Source organism: Catharus ustulatus, chromosome 8 (assembly GCF_009819885.2).
Source record: "Catharus ustulatus isolate bCatUst1 chromosome 8, bCatUst1.pri.v2, whole genome shotgun sequence".
In the NCBI taxonomy this organism is placed as follows: Eukaryota; Metazoa; Chordata; class Aves; order Passeriformes; family Turdidae; genus Catharus; species Catharus ustulatus.
Genome location: NC_046228.1, coordinates 18122819 through 18136687, shown reverse-complemented (window position 1 = coordinate 18136687; position 13869 = coordinate 18122819). Strand labels below are relative to the sequence as shown.

The window sequence follows — 13869 nt, the reverse complement described above, 5'->3', positions numbered from 1 at the left end:
TGGCTTCTTTCAAATATGGAATAGTCACACAACAGTAACTGCAAACAGATCTTGTAACAAGTATATGATAACAGAAGTGATTTCAGTGTATGCTTTAGCTATTAACAAATAAATTAAAAGAAGTTTAAAAAAACCTATTTTCCCTTGTTGGAATATGCTTTTCACATAGAAGTAAACATTAGCGTTTTGGGAGAATGGGCACAGAGACTGAAACTACTTTCCAAGGTTATATTGTGCATCAGTAGAGAAATGCCTTCTCTGTATTTAACAAAAAAAACCCCAGAAAATCCTTTAAATGCCACAATGAGAAATTCCTACACACCAGTGCAGAACTGAGGTACAGAGACACTCAGTGATTTCCAGTATGATACTGGCTATCAGCTAGCAGAGTCAGAATGAAAAACACAACTACCTTATCTGGGCAACCTGGATTAATCAAACATTCAGTCTCACAAAGCAAGGAATACTGTTTAGAGGGTTGGGTGTGTGGAGCTGCAAAGGCAGTGCCAGCCCTAGAAAGTAGAAAGCACAGAACAAAAGAAAAAAAGCTGAACAGCATGAAGATTGTTCTCCCAGCACAGGATGGGAGAGGAAAGGAGGCCATTTTCTCATCAAAGCAGTGCTCTCAAAAAGGGAAAGCCACATCAGAAATTAGAAGTGCACTGTGTCTCACAAAGCTGCTTCTTCACTCAGCAGCTCCAGAGGTTGCCTGGCACCTCCTCTCTTCGGAGAGCCTTAACTGGTGAGCTGAAGTCACCGTTCTGTCAGCAGTGTGCACATGGTCACTGAGAGGAGCCCAGTGTTGGCCAACTCTGCCTCCAGAGCACTTGGCAGCACTGGCCTCTGGCTGCTGAATCCCTGTGGGGACAGTGGCCCAGATCCCACAAAAGCCTAGATGTGATTGGATAAAGCCCCAACTCCACTCAGATTTTAATACTGATGAGGGAGATTTGCACCAGAGCCACATGGCTTTGCAGGTCATTTACGGAACAAGTCACGTCTCTGTGGTGTCCTGACGGCTCCTTTCATATCTCCCAGCCCATGGAGTCCAGCACAGTTTCCTGGGGGCTCCAACAACTCTAAACAGTCAGGTGTACAGTCAGGATCCAGACTGTGAACTCATCCTCTACACCCAAGCACCTTGCTTTAATCTCAAATACCATGGGGTATCACCATTGCATGCTTGCACCTTGCTGCATCCCAAACCTATGGAATGAATTTATTTGTAGGGGTCATTAAGACTGATTTCTAGTCAAGGAAACAGTCCCAGTAAACAACACCAGTTCAAGAAGTGAGAATTATCCAGGTCCTTTTCTGCCTCATCATGAGGCTTTTGTTCTGCTTTCTGAACTGGGCCATCCACCAGGTAAGTGCAATAAGGAGTTTAATAAAACACAAAGGGTTAGGTCGCATTGCTTGGACTCCAGAGCCAAAAGAAAAGCCACACACCACCACAACTTCCAAATCCATCTAATGATGAATCTATCTAGCTCCTTTTTTCTCTCCTCTAATCCTGCTATATCGAACTGGAGATGTATAGTTGGGTTGACTGCAAAAAGTTTTAACAGAAGAGCAAAATAACAGTGGCCCCTTTTCAACATGACTGCCATAAATGCAGAGCATCCTCATTTCCAGTCCTGTACCATATTCCTCTCAAGTCATAGTGTATGGATTGAATGCTTCCTTTTGCCGGGACAGCCTCTCTCAACTTTCATAACGTGTATAAAACCATCGACCCTGAGAGCACATCAGATGAGGAAAACAATCAGGCACAGACAAAATGAAGCAGGGGAGGCAGCAGAGCTCAGGCTCAAATCCTGCCTCTAGCATGACCAGCCTTGGAAGTCCTCAGAGACAGGAGGCTTAAGAATACTAAAAGCAAAGCAGAAAGTCTTCAAGGTCAACATTGTGCAAAAATGATGTAATTGTCAGCCATCAACTATCCTGAGGTTGCTGGGTGTGGGCTGCTCTTCTCAGGCAGCAGCCAGCAGACCTGCAGACCCCCTCCCAGGAGTGGCAGCCACATCACTTGTCTGCTGCACATGGCATTTTCCCCAGCAGTTCCATTTGCTGAACACAAAGGGTGAGCCCACAACATTAAAGAACACTCCCCTCCTTTGAAGTTTAGATTGTTTGGCTTGCTTGGCTACAAACTAAAACTACACCTTAATCATCCAGCTTTGAAGTCCTGTAAATCTACAGCTGCAGAAAAGTAAGGACCACTTGGCAATAAAACAATTCATTATTAAATTCTTTTGAATTAAAGTGAAAAAGGTTTTCCTGAAGCTGAAACTTTCTTTTTTGCCCACTAGAAGTGAAGACATAAGTGAAAAATTTATAATGACTTTCCAGATCAGAGACAATTATGACTATACATTTTATAGTCCAGTTTTGAATAGTATTGAGCCAGTGCTCAGGGAATTGCCAAAGAAAATAAAAAATTATTGGAAAAAGACATGAGAAAATGGAAGGTTTTAACAACAGGCTGCAGAGGTTAATAGTTTCATTGTTTTGATGCCTTGTTTAAGCTGTATGTGTGGATGTAACAGGAGTTTGATGGAGGTTAAAACTGATAATAGGAAAAATAAAGGAATTTTAGAATCCCAAATCTGTCATTGCTGCATGTTTAACAGAGAGTTTGAGTAGGGTAAGGCTGCATCACCTAGTGAAACCTACAGGGCGTTTCATGGGCCCAGCAGTCTGCATAGCAAAGGATATTCAGCAAGAGAGAACACTACTTTGGCTTGGCTGTTTCATTTCAGGCATGTCTGGAAACTCCTGCAGCCTCCACAAAAACAAATAGAGAATTAATTCAAAACACAGTGTGGCCTGGTCTGGAATACTAGTGAGGAGATAAAATGGCACATTGTGAGAATAAATCTCACTTGGAAAGAAACAGGTTCCAGCTACAACCTGGAACAAAAGAGCTAAGACACAAAATCCTGCACTTCCTGGGATTTCAGGCTATAAGGCTTTGGAGAATCAGTTTCCACTTCCCATCTCTGCTGACCACTTCCTGCATTAATCTGGTCGAGTCCCCTCTCAAGGCTGAACCAGAAGCATTTACCTGTGAGTTTTGTTTCCCATTCAACCAATATTTCTGGCCATGAACTTGTCCATAGCCCAGCAGCTGTCCCTAGACCATCTGAACCTTTGGGAAGAGGCCATGGATCATTCACTAAATCTCACAACTCCTGATGGTTTGCTCCTTCCCTGTTCAGATACACAGGGAACAGCAAGGTCAGATCCACTGGAGCCTGTGGCTACTACAGTTTTTATGCAACCACATTTTTGATGCTATGCCTAGGGCACTCTAATCATTTAATGCTTTTGAACAACCACATTTACTTACTGGGAAGGATGTCCTTATTCAGATGGCAGTAAAACCCTCTGCAAATTAAGTGCTTTCTGAAAGGGAGCTAAAGGGGATTGCCTTAAGTAACTGGATGGGAAGTGGCTCAAAAGCTGTCAGGAGTCCAGCCTCTTCAAAGGATGATTAGCAAGAGACTGATGCTGAACAGCTCTTGGAGAAGCTCAGCTACCTCAGCATTTCCCACTCAGACACACACTGCTTCAGCACTGCCCTTCCTGGACTGCCCTGGCAGCAAGAAGAGAAAGGAGAGCACCCAGCAGAGAGGGCACCACAGGGAATCAGGATCCCTACCCTGCCAGAGGGCACGATTCAGGAGGCATCCTGGACAGTTTGATGGATTGCACAGATCAGGTAGATTTTGGTAGAAACAGGCTCCAGGAGGAAACACCCTCAGCTCAGCTGGCTGACAATTTTCCTGCTGGTAGTGACTGACTAAGTACAACCGGCTGCTGTTCCTTGAACATCCCTCAGATGTTTCTTAAAGGTCCAGCCTTCCCTCTCCTGGCTGTACCATCAGCCCCTCCCTGCAATGCAGACACAGGTAAGGCAGGCACCTTCCTAGAAACGATTGCTGTTGTGGCACACACTACAAGGGAGCACAGCACTGGACAGCTGGGGACCCCCAGGAGACGAACAAAAATCATCCCATGCCCCCTTGTAAAGTGGCATTTATTTATATGTACACACGTACAACAAAACTCTAAAAACTAATTTAGCACAATCAATTAATAATCGAGTTATAATGTTTTTCCTTCTTTCTAATAAAAGCTTTATTGAGGTGATTCTATCGTTAGGAATTTCTGAATTATTGCGTAAATTTGTATACATGTGTACACATTTCACTCAACAAAATACCAAATAGCTGAAACCAGCATCTACAGGTCAGCTTAAATAAATTATCACATCTCAACGGCTAGTTCTTGTGCAATCCCATTTTAAAATAGGAAGCCAGAAGAAAACACAAAGGTAATGCAAATTGGTTTTCATTCACTTTTTTCCCAAAACATTTTCCTCAGTTTTGCACCAGTGATGAAAACCTATACAATTCCCATTTGCATGTATCCTTTAGAAAAAATTTATGTTCAAATAAGGAATTAGAGAAATGCACATATTAAATAAACACCTACATAAATGTCAAATAATATACATAAAATCAGCCAGGTGAGCAGGTCAGATTCCTCAGATCCTCTAGAACAAATGCATGTCCCAGACACATGAAATCACTGCCATTCACCTCTATGCAAACCCCACAGCTGGAGTGCTGTCTAAAAAACAAATATCACAATGAAGACACATGCAAAGGAAGAAAATAATTTACAGTGTGTGCTGGGATTTACTACACTGTCAATTTCTACAATGCTAGAGGCAGATTGTTCTCATGAAGAATTTTATATGTACCTAGAGAAAAATCGGTATTTTCTGAAAAAGCCCACACAGCAATTCACAAAGTGAACCTCACAACAGCAAGCTGAAATCTCTGTGGAGTCATGCACTCAGGTACCCCTACACAGGAAAGATGCTAAGAGGAAATATGCTCTTCCTTCACTAAGTATCATTTCATTGTAGATTGAAAATAAAATGTTCCTTTTGTACAAAAGAGACAAAAAATAATGGACCATTACACAGCTGGCTACCTAAACTTATCTGTAAAAACAAACACACATATTCTCTGTTGTTGTTTTGTTCTGCATCAGAGATTCCATCCTTGTGCAAAACACATGTTCCATGTTTAAAGAGTTAAACATCCTCTCGCTTAGTCGGCTTTTCTGAATGTAAAATGCAAGATAATAACAGACACTGTATCTTGAACCAAAACTGCACTCAGCACAACAAAACCCCCAATGCTAGACGACAGTCAGTATGAATAGATCCATTTCCACTGCTTGTTAATTCAAAATAAATCCTTTACTGTGATTTAAAGCAAAACAGACAACACTAAACACACCAAAAATATCGTGACTTACCCTTTCGGAGACACTTGCTTTTCTTAAGATATTTGGCAGTGAAAAACGGCATGGCTGCAACACTAAGGTTTCAGCCAAAGCTGACCTTTTATTATCAAGTGCTAAGAGCAAAATGAACAGACCAAAGAGAGAAAGCAAATTATTATACCAGATCTTTAAAATGCTCAGAGATGAGCAAAGGGAATTCAGAGTGGGATAAAGTATGTCAAGTTGCACGGTGGGGATTGTAGATATCTTTCTGCTCATTAGCACTGCTGTTCGAGTTATTTAAAGTGTGCTCGGGGGAAATGAGGACAATTTCCATGACAATATGTACAGTATCATATAAGGAGGAAGCATTTTTTCAGGCAGAACTTCTGCATTACTCAGCTGCTACAGCAACATATGTTGAGAAGAAGAAAAAAAAAAACCACAACAGGTTTGGATAACGTAAAAAAAACTGATTCTATTAACCAGTTCTTGTCTCAAATAGTGTAGCATTATATATGTCCTGTCATGTCACTGGGTTATCTCTTCATTTCCTCCTTAGGCACCTCCGGCTATCTCCTCATTTCCACTTAGGCACAAGAAAATGTGCTCCAGGATGTTTTGATTCCCTTGCCTCAGTTTCCCTGTTTTCAAATGGGGCAACGGTGTGACAGTGCTTTAATTGAAGACAAAAAAAAATCTGAGACTCTTAGGCAGTAAGCAATTAGAGAAGAACCAGGGCTTAACCCCATTGCTTTGTCCTACACAATTACAGCTGTTTATTTCCCCTTAGTCCACCATGCTGCCTTTAGCTGTCCTAAAAATCTCTTGCTTTTATGCAACCAAGATGAGCTGACTTTGAATTTCAGTCTTATTTCTGTTGCTTCTGCTGCCTCTCTGGAGAGTTTAAAGGAGTTAGCTACTGACTTCATATCTTTGTGGATTCCATATAGTTGGGACAGTACATTTAACATCAATGACTTTTATCAGTGTTTGCCCCCTCTTAGTCACCAACCCATAATTCACTCAACCACAGCATATTGCTTGGGCAGGCAACACCTCATTCCTTCCAGTATAAAGGATAATGCCAGAAATTTGGCTACCCATTCTTGGGCATACTAATGTTTCTATGCTTCAAGTCCTTCTGTGTGTCATGACCCAAAGATGGAACTCAGCCTTTTAAAGGTTCATGGATTTGTGGAAAATGCATAAACACAAATAATCCATACTTCCAGTGGTGCTTTAGCTCTTGGCTTTTACTGATTCCAGCCCTTGGGGTACTGCCAAGTCATCAGTGCACTAAGGTACAAGAAAGCATCTACTTGTCAGCAGGGGAAAACATTTGTAATCTATAACCATTAACCCACTGACTGGATTTGAAGTCAACTTTCTAGACTGGCAAAGGAACTGATACAAAGAAAATCGGTAATACTCTTATAAGGTAAAAGAATATACAGTGCTATAATGAAGACTGTAAAACCAGAGCTGCATTTCACAAGATAGAAAGCTCATAGCTGTGCCTTTTCTTGAACCATTTGTTGACAGCACAGAAATACATATTATGTTTTTTTGGGAAAGACAAATTTTATGCTGAAGAAAAGATCCATTCAGCTTGCCATTTACAAAACTTCACCACAGTTTAGAATTCATAAATCCCATGATATTCAGTAGGATGTCATTGTTCCATCATACAAAAAAAAAAAAACACCCCATGAACCAAACAATCCAACAACTGTCTGCTTTTTATTAGGTAGTTTTGAAATCAGCTGACAAGTTTTCAGGCATAAATAATTCTTCCATAGCACAGCTCAAGCTAAGGTCAGGTTAACCTGATATTGTAAAATCCTATTTGGTTCTCAAGCAGGTATGGAGCAGAGAGGAACAGCAGAAAGGAAAGAGTTGAGAAGAGTCCCTATGAGTCAGTGATACTGGCAGCTGCCATTTGAGAGCCACTGCAGGCTGTGGGCTGGAACTGGGGAATGTACAGTACCATAGAAAGAGGAAGCATTTTTTCAGGTAGAACTTCTGCATTACTCAGCTGCTACAGCAACAGATCACCTTGGAATGGGAGCCCAAGCTTGTTACTGCTCTGCCTTGGAGATGGCCCAATCTACACCATGTTTAATCTGGAAACACTGCCTGATCTTGTGTCATCAAAAAAAACCTCACACATTCTCCCAGATTTAACATAATTTATGGCCTCACAAATCTTTCCATGGATATTGGGAAATATTTGGGGGTGTGGGCCCTTTCCATCGCTCCTCATTCCTTCCAGCAGACCCCAAAACCAGACTTGCTCTAGAATCTAGTTACTTAGAAGGAGAAGTTCAGCAGTCAGGATAAACTCTGAGCTCATGCCTGAACCTCATGACATTTCCTCATGCTAGCATTGTGTGGTACATAGGAAAAGATGTCATGCCCAAGCAGCCCTCAGAACATCCAGCTTCCTCTTTGCCAGAAATCATGTCCCACACTCAGCAACACACCAGGTTGGAGTTCCTGATGAACTAAGTCTGCCTTTTTGCATTCAGTAAATTTTAAAAAAAAGAAATACCCAGTAAAAACCAAAAAACCACAGCACAACCACAAGGGAACTCCCTTCTCTGCCAGTTTAACACAGGGTCAAATGCAGACTAATGCACTAATCCTCCCAGCTGCCTAAGATTCTGCCCTTTTAATGACCTTACACAAAACCCTAGTGCTTTTAACTCCAGTACCTTATATTCTGCCTCATTTCCAGCTCACTCTGCCCTTGGAGCTAAAAACAGAGGTTGCCCTCCTGTTAGACTTGCAATTTCCAGGGAGAACTTTGAACTTAGGTAAACAAACATTTGTATCTCTCATCCAGGGCAATGAAACACAGGATCTCTCTCTATCTCTCCCCATCTCCTACCACCACAGCCTACTTGGAGAAACCCTAAGACATTGTATTTTCATGATGAGAGAACTGTTTATCCTCTAGTACTAGCAACTCTTCTGTTGCTCAGGCACAGTTTTCCTTAATCAGTTCTCCAAACAGACTGAAATCAGGTAAAAATTTCCGTCCTGACAAAAATCTGCAGACACCCAGAAAAGAATGAATTGGACACAAAGCATCAAATGTTATCATTCACCCACTGTTTTGGCTGCCTCCTTTAGTAATGCTTTTAGAAAGGTCTAGATACAACTGGGACTGCAAGAAATCTAAATTTTTCAGTTATGTATCATCATACCAAAACCACATTAACATACAATTAGTGGGTTTCTCCTCTTTTATTCATCCTCCTTCCTCCAACTTCAGATCCTGTGACTTGAGAACAAGCTTTATTATTAGCAGCAGGTTAAGTAGTGTGGAGAAAAGTACCTATGACTTTTCATTACTGCATTTTCTGCAACAAATTTCAGTATCAGGTTTCAAAACACTTTACTGAAAGACAGCATCTTCTTCTCCATCTTACAGATGGGAACTGGAGAAAGGGATGATGACTTCTGTATAACCACCACACGATTCAAAACGGGAACAACAGGGAGATTTTTCTGATATGTAAGTGACCAGCACAAAGCTTTTTGGTTCCTCTTCTCTCCTCTGTGGCCCAAGAGGATTTTACCACCTTAGACGAACAACAAAACAACTGGCAACAAACATGAAAACTCCTGATTTCTATGAAAGGTCATCAGTCGTTTGCACACATTGAAATTTTCCAGTGGATTACTGTCTTGGGGGATTTTCTGCTGTCATTTCCCACCTGGGCCCAGTTAGCATGAAACTCAGAGAGAAAAGCAATAAAGCACTGCCTTATTGTTACAGGATGTGATCACAGACTATGTGATAAGAGTGTGTGGCTCTCACAGCCCTTGAATGGCAGTGAGGGGTGGGCAGGAGGTGCCCCCATCACAGGATGCTCTAGAATGGCAGCTGAGAGAAGCAGGTGCTCCCTCCCTGACTCCAGCTCCTGTGCAGGCTGGACAGGGACCAAGGCTCTGCAGCCCAGCATGGGAAGTGAGCAGGCAGGTGGCTGTCAGATGATGGCATCGTGGTGTGCCAGGCAAAAGCTGCTGTGCTATGCAAGCCCAGACACAGGAGTGATACCAGATGACTGCAATAATACTCACTTCAGCCTGCTCCCATACCCCCAACTCATATTTTATCAGATGAAAAGAGCATGCACTCAGGGTACCAATTTAAAAAGATTTCTCCGCCCTACAAAGTGACCAGGAGAGATTTCTATCTGTTGCTGATTGGGCTGATAAAAGCAGTCTTTCTTTTCCTTTCAGCAGTTTAGAACTAAGCCTGCCCTAGAACAAGTAGGGTCATTTTAGTCTGTGACCACATACATAAATTGTATCTGCAGAACAAAGGAATCTCAGGTCAATTAAAAAGATCCTGTGGCTATAATATTCTTCTGGGAAGATGCCATCTACATATGCTTATTACAGCCACATAAATCCCACCCCCTCATTTGCCTCAAGCAAAGTAATTGTCTTTAAAAGCAAGCAAAATAATTATTTTTCCAACATACTTGTCATCATTAATTATGGCCAGAATAGCCAAGTAGGAGCTCATGCCCAGGCTTTTAAATGCTTGTAGCTAGTTAGCATGGCTGCCTGTAACTTTTCAGCTTTTTCTGCAGTGTTAACATTAACATACTATGGCTTCATTAAATCAAGGCACCCACTGATGAGATAAGTATGATTCATCTGAGAACACCGAGACCCTTCATGCTTATCTGTCCCTTAGCAAGGATGGGGTTTAATTTATGCCAATGTATATTTGAGCACTGCTGGCTGTATTCCTAATGTCACATGCAGGCAAACACGTTCCAATGAAGAATAGATTTTTTTTAAAACACAACAACTGGAAGTTGCAGGAATTAAATGGCAGAAGTCCACTGAGCTGAAGGCATTTCATAGGCCACTTTTACAAAGCTATATGGCATTAATCTACAAACATGGAATACTAGCTTCTGAAAAACCAGAATGAAAACTTTGGCCTGGCTCCTGTACTTCTCCCTGAGCCAAGTCTCCCACTGAAGTTGATGGGACTTTCCCTGCATAAAGGCTGCAGAGTTTGCCCTACTTTTCTCTGGGTTTTGTTTTTTTTTTTTTCCTTCCTAACAGGAACAGGCAATGGTAGGGAAAGAGAGGTTGTTTCCCTATTAAATGGAGGGTAGATAGATGTGCTGGGTAGATGTGATGTGATGAAAACTCACCTGGGTTCACAAGATTAGTGCAGTAGGAATGCCACCAATAGCTTCCAAAAGGCATTTTTATCTCAACTGATTTTTGAATGACATGTTTTTAAAGTAACAGTGACTTTTGTTGGTCAACCAGCCTGAACACAATCTGGCTTCTGAATCATTGCTACTCCAGGCATTCATAAATATCAGGTCACCAAAATCAGGAGATGGGCTTCCAACCAATGGGAATTTTTCATTATTATTTATCTATCTTCTTGTTTCTGAGCCCTTGCAGATCCTATTTGGTATCTTTATGTTAAATCCATAAGCATTAAGAGCTGCAAGTTTTACATAATCATAGTATTTAGAATTAGGGTTTTCAAGGGAAAACACATACATGATGAGACAGCATATGACCTTAGGCCTGTGTACTCTAAACAGGAAATCCCAGAGCCTTGTCACATTTTTCTTAATTCATTTTGGAAATGAAACAAATTAAATTATTCAGGTACTTAGAACAAGATGAGGACAAACATATTTACAGCATTTACAAAATAGAATAAGACAAAATGGTAAGTCTATAGAGGTTTGTTAAGAGATACTGATACAATAAACTGATTGGTAGGACAATTTTACAGCTTCAACTGGGCAGTAAAAAAAGTAAAGCATAGCTTTTAGTGACAAGTAAGTAAACCACAACAGAACAAATCACTAAACCTGCAAGCGTTGTGAGAGTGGGGAAGGAGCTTTTGCCTACAGCACAGCCTCAGCACAAGAAATAGATGCAGTTCTCTTCCTAGCAAGAAGTTCAGCACAGACACACGTACTCTCCACCCTGAACAGAATAATGGAAACTGAGACAAAGCAGAGCCACAGGTCAGGAGCCCCAGACAAGCCCCCCAAGGCTCTTGCTGGATTCTCCAGCACAGCTCAGCCCCACATGCACAGCTGCGACAAGGAAAGGCCCTGGGCACCAGTTAAGGGAAAAGGTTTTTTTTTCCCTCTTCAGAGTAAGCTCCCATTTTCATCCTCATTACACAGTTGCCACTCCACAGTCCCTCAAGCATAGATAATGCACCACAGCAATGCCAGTCTCACCATGCAAACCTCCCCAGGCTTTCACAGAGGAAGGGAAAAGAGGAATAAAATAGTTAAATGCAAATCAGTTACATACTGAATTTCAAAGCTGCCTTTAATTACAATTTCTTCCTGTTTCCCTGGATGTTTGGAGCACTGCTCTAAGCAAGCCAAACTGATAAACAGAGTCCTGATCATCCTATTAAACTCATTCAAGCATATAACATCTGCCTTGGCAAGTCAGTGGCTTTGAACAGAATCTGAATTCTATGCTACAGTCAGGCAGAAGAATTAAGGTACTATACTTCAGTATTTCTATTTTCACATCCCTCCATCGGGCAGAGACTGAGACAGAACTTCTCTTTCATGCACAAATGTGAGGAAACAGACAGCACAGGTTCCTGTAAGACTCCTGAACAAGAATGGATCATCTTTAAGGGTTACACCACTGCTTTCCTAAAGGGACCTGCACCCTTTAGTCCTGCACCAGCCAAGATTCCTTTTTGGATGACATCTCCTCAGGGCAGCAACTTGACAGTGACCTTTCTATTTTCCCTTTGCCTCTACCAGAGATGACAGCAGGCAAACACTTTCTCTTCAGAACTGACAATTACAACAGTAATTATCCCAGCTAGAAAACACACTTATTCAATGTAGCAAAAGCTGCCTGTATTTCAAGGTACAGCAGGAGAAATAAATACAACCATGACACTGGGCAAATTTACAATCAGCAATAATGATGTCAGCACAGCCTGATTTATCCCCCACTGAGGATCTTACCCCACTTCTTTCCAGCAAAACCACAGCTGAGAGATTTAGCTCCAGTTGTTCACTGAGCTCCAGGGCTAGATTTATGCTCAGAGCTTTGCTGTGGTGCCAGAGGGGTAGAAGGCTGAAGCATCATTCCAGTACAGCCTCAGCTTAGAGAAATGGAGCTGCACATCTGCTACCATAACACATCCTGTGGTCCGTGCTGACAACACCCTCCTGTACAGACAGGTAATGGATATTTGACTGCACTGGCAATGTCTGCTAAGGCAGGTGTGTTCATCAGAGAGGACATTTATTTTCATCCTTGACCAGTAAAGAGAGTATAATGTACATTCAGCTTCAGACTGTTACACCTAGAGTAATTTAAGTACCTTTATTCACAGAAACATCTTCACAACAGAACAGAGACAGAAGAAATGATAGAGTATTTCAAGGAGATCAGAACAGCTTAATTCAGTGCAAATGAGTTTGCCTAAATTAAAACCTCTCAAGATAGAAATATTTTCTGCAAAATGTAATATGTCTTTACTGATAAATATGGTTTCTATCTAAAAGCTGATCTACAACAGAAGAAAAGCTCAGGCAAAAGCAATCAATGCAAAAATAAACTCAAAACATTTAAAAGACATTTTGCTGTCTTGGGATAACACAAAATGAATATTTTGCTTTGCTGAAAAGTAATTTCAACATCTCAGTCATCTGATTTTCTCCAGGACACCTTTCCCCTGATTTCTTACCCTGAGATCATCACTTTCACAAGAAAAAAATGTAGGCAAGAAATAAAAAAAGTTAAAGAAAAACAGAACCCCACAACAAAGCCCGAAACCCCAAAAAACAACCACCAAAACCACAACCCTCTCCTCTAAACAAACCAAATAACGCTTTTACTTTTCTCCAGTGGTATCCAGATTAAACCCTAAAAGCTTCTTTGTTCACAAAAGGCCCTGCAGGTGAGAGTGTTACAGGGGCTCAGACAGCTCCTTTCCTGTGGGGTAGCACAGAGCAGGAGATATTTGCACACTCTGTGCTGGAGCTGCTCTGATCCATCAACACCAGCACTAAACACTCCACACCACCAGCCTCACTGATAAGGACTGTCAGCATCTTCATCACTCCTGCTCACACAGGTCCACAGCCCACAGGTTCATCTCCCAGTCTGCACTGCTTTGCTTTACTCATTTGTCCTTATGGAGGGAAACAGTCTCTCCACCTTTCATACTCAAAATATAGATGTGAGGCTTGATGTACTATGCAAATTCATCTCCTTTCTGCTTCGAACTGCACTCTGGCTCCTCCCCTCCAGGTTTTTTTTCCTCCAGTGTACAGCAGAAAAATATCCCAGCACACTGGAAGCCAATGCATGATACACATTCAAACATCTGAAGAGCCAGTAATTGAGATGTTAACTCTAAAAGCCACTAGCAGAGATGCAAATACCCTCATATAACAGGTTAAGATGATTTATTGCTAATCACTTGCACACAAACCTCAGGTAATACAGCCCCCCACCCCATCACCTGCACAATGACAATCTCAACTTTAGAGCTGGGGACAACTGCTC

The 13869-nt window shown here is 41.7% G+C and overlaps 1 protein-coding gene across 3 annotated transcripts in view; it reads right to left on the bottom strand.

Moving 5' to 3' along the window:
- Nucleotides 1–13869, bottom strand: part of ARHGAP22 (Rho GTPase activating protein 22) — a 128522-nt gene that overhangs the window by 49287 nt on the left and 65366 nt on the right. The window contains exon 1 of one of the 3 annotated variants that reach the window (XM_033066151.2): nucleotides 5338–5669. The exons of the other annotated variants lie outside the window; for them this stretch is intronic. Coding sequence (XP_032922042.1) covers nucleotides 5338–5389 — 52 coding nt within the window. The 5' untranslated portion in view covers nucleotides 5390–5669. Of the gene's footprint in view, nucleotides 1–5337; nucleotides 5670–13869 lie in introns of those variants that run through there. 3 annotated transcript variants of the gene reach the window in all.